Source organism: Eimeria mitis, genomic scaffold, assembly GCF_000499745.2.
Source record: "Eimeria mitis Houghton genomic scaffold, Emh_scaff1054, whole genome shotgun sequence".
Lineage (NCBI taxonomy): Eukaryota > Apicomplexa > Conoidasida > Eucoccidiorida > Eimeriidae > Eimeria > Eimeria mitis.
The window spans coordinates 10,912-12,994 of record NW_013567323.1 but is presented as its reverse complement, the minus strand read 5'-3'; the positions used below and the strand labels follow the sequence as shown (position 1 = coordinate 12,994).

At 59.7% G+C, this 2,083-nt stretch overlaps 1 protein-coding gene across 1 annotated transcript in view; it reads right to left on the bottom strand.

Annotated features, from left to right (window-relative positions):
* The window catches only part of EMH_0028400 (uncharacterized protein), a gene marked incomplete at both ends in the record, with an annotated part of 3,359 nt that overhangs the window by 276 nt on the left and 1,000 nt on the right, over positions 1–2,083 (bottom strand). The window contains one exon of the mRNA XM_013494149.1: positions 11–2,083. Coding sequence (XP_013349603.1) covers positions 11–2,083 — 2,073 coding nt within the window. The remainder of the gene's footprint in view (positions 1–10) is intronic.

The following is a 2,083-nucleotide window of genomic DNA, read 5'->3' as shown; positions in this document are numbered from 1 at the left end:
ATACACCCACAGTCATTGGGCCTGGGCGGATTCGTTGATGTCGGTGCTGCTGCTGCTGCTGCTGCTGCTGCTCTGGAAGCAGCCATAGCATCATCAAGCGCACCCAAAGCATCGAGCAGCAGCTGCTGCTGCTCTGCTGATTGCTTACTAGGCACCATCCCCAACCTTATGCTGCGGGAGAAGAGCCGCAGGAAGGGGCGCAGCTCCTCCTTGCTGCTGCTGCGTGCTGCTAGTGCTTTGAGTCTGCCGACCATGGGTGCGAACTGCAGCCGTTCTCGAGATAAACTGCTGCTGCTGCTGCTGCTGCTGCTGCTGCTGCTGCTGCTGTTGCTGCTGCTGCTGCTGCTGCTGCTGCAGGAGCGCAGCTCTGTGCCCACCTCTAATATACAGTTCTCTAATACATCCTCCAGTATCACGCAGACAGCACGCCGCCACGGCTGCAGGTCCCCCCCATCGTCTCCGTTTTCTCCTTCGTTGCTGCTGTCTCTTGCTGCTGCTGCTGCTGCTGCTGCTGATGATGATGATGAGGAAGAGGAGGAGGAGGATGAGGAGGGTGCGGCGGGAGGGGGAGGAGGGGTTGATGTGCTGCTGCTGCGGGTGCTACCGCTGCTGCTGCTGCTGCTGCTGCTGCTGTTGCTGTTTGTAGATCCATGTGAAGAAGACCCAACTACAGGGCCAACCAATGAAGATAGAGGAGAAGGGCCCCAGCTGCTGCTGCTGCTGCTGCTGCTGCTGTTGCTGCTGCTGTTGTTGCTGCTGCTGCTTGTGTTCGTGCTGCTGCTGCTCAGGGGGCTCCTTGCTGCCCACTGCGGCAGCCCCAAAGACACAGCTGCATGCGTCGCTGCTGCATCGTCTGCGCTGTTTGCTGCAGCAGCGGCCCCTCCCCCTCCTGCTGCAGCAGCAGCAGCAGCTGCTGCTGCTGCTGCTGCTGCTGAGACAGACCTGCTGCTGCTCCCATCGGCTATCAACCGAAGCAATGCATGCACATTGTCGGCGACGGTACTGTCTTCTAGGGGTTCTCCCCAGACCTGTGTTGCTGCTGTTCGTGTGTCTGCTGCTGCTGCTGTGCATGCACTTTGCTGCAGCTGCTGCTGCTGCTGCTGTTGCTGCTGTTGCTGCTGCAGCTGCTGCAGTTGCTGCAGCTGCTGCAGCTGCTGCAGCTGCTGCAGCGCAGCAGCTTCAACTCCTGTAGATGCAACTCCTCTACCCCCACGATCCCCAGCAGCACCCAGCAGCCCAGCTGACCTCGCCACCAGCCGCAGCAAGTCTGCTTCGATGTTCCTGCTGTCCTGCTGCTGCTGCTGCTGCTGCTGCTGCTGCTGCTGCTGCTGCTGCGGGAGACGTGTTGCATACTCCTGTTCAAGTCGGTTTTGCTGCCGCTGCAGCAGAAGGCTCTTAAGAGCCTGCAGCAGCACGACGGTATCTTGCTGTTCACTTCCGTGCTGCTGCTGCTGCTGCTGCTGCTGCTGCTGTTGCTGTTGCTGCTGCTGCTGCTGCTGCTGCTGCTGCAGCCTGTTCGCCAGCTGCAGCAGCAACTGCGTCCGTATATCCCCATCTGTTTGGGGTGTATCTACACCTTCTGCATAGAAGGGATCGCTCTTAACTGCGAGGGGCCGCGCAGCACTTGCTGCTGCTGCTGCTGCTGCTGCTGCTGCTGCTGCTGCTGCTGTACCATTAGGAGAAAATAAAGAAGCAGAGACGTCCCCCAACTCCCCCTCTGATCGAGAAGAACGAACAGACATAGATCTGCTGCTGGCTTTCCTTCTTGCTGCTTGCTGCTGCAGATGCTGCTGCAGCAGCGCCCACTGTGAGGCCGACAGCTGGTCAGAGGGGCTGCAATCCTGCTGCTGCTGCTGCTGCTGCTGCTGCTGCTGCTGCTGCTGTTGTAGTTGCTGCTGCAGCTGCTGATGTAGATGTTGCTGCAACAGATGATGCTCTTCACCCTGCAAAAGCAAATGCTGCTGCTGCTGCTGCTGCCGCTGCTGCTGCTGCTGCTGCTGCTGCTGCTGCTTCGCTTTCTTTGCGTTCGGTGTTCTACCTGCGGCTGGCCGCCCGCCTTCGTCTGCTGCAGCAGCAAGCAGAG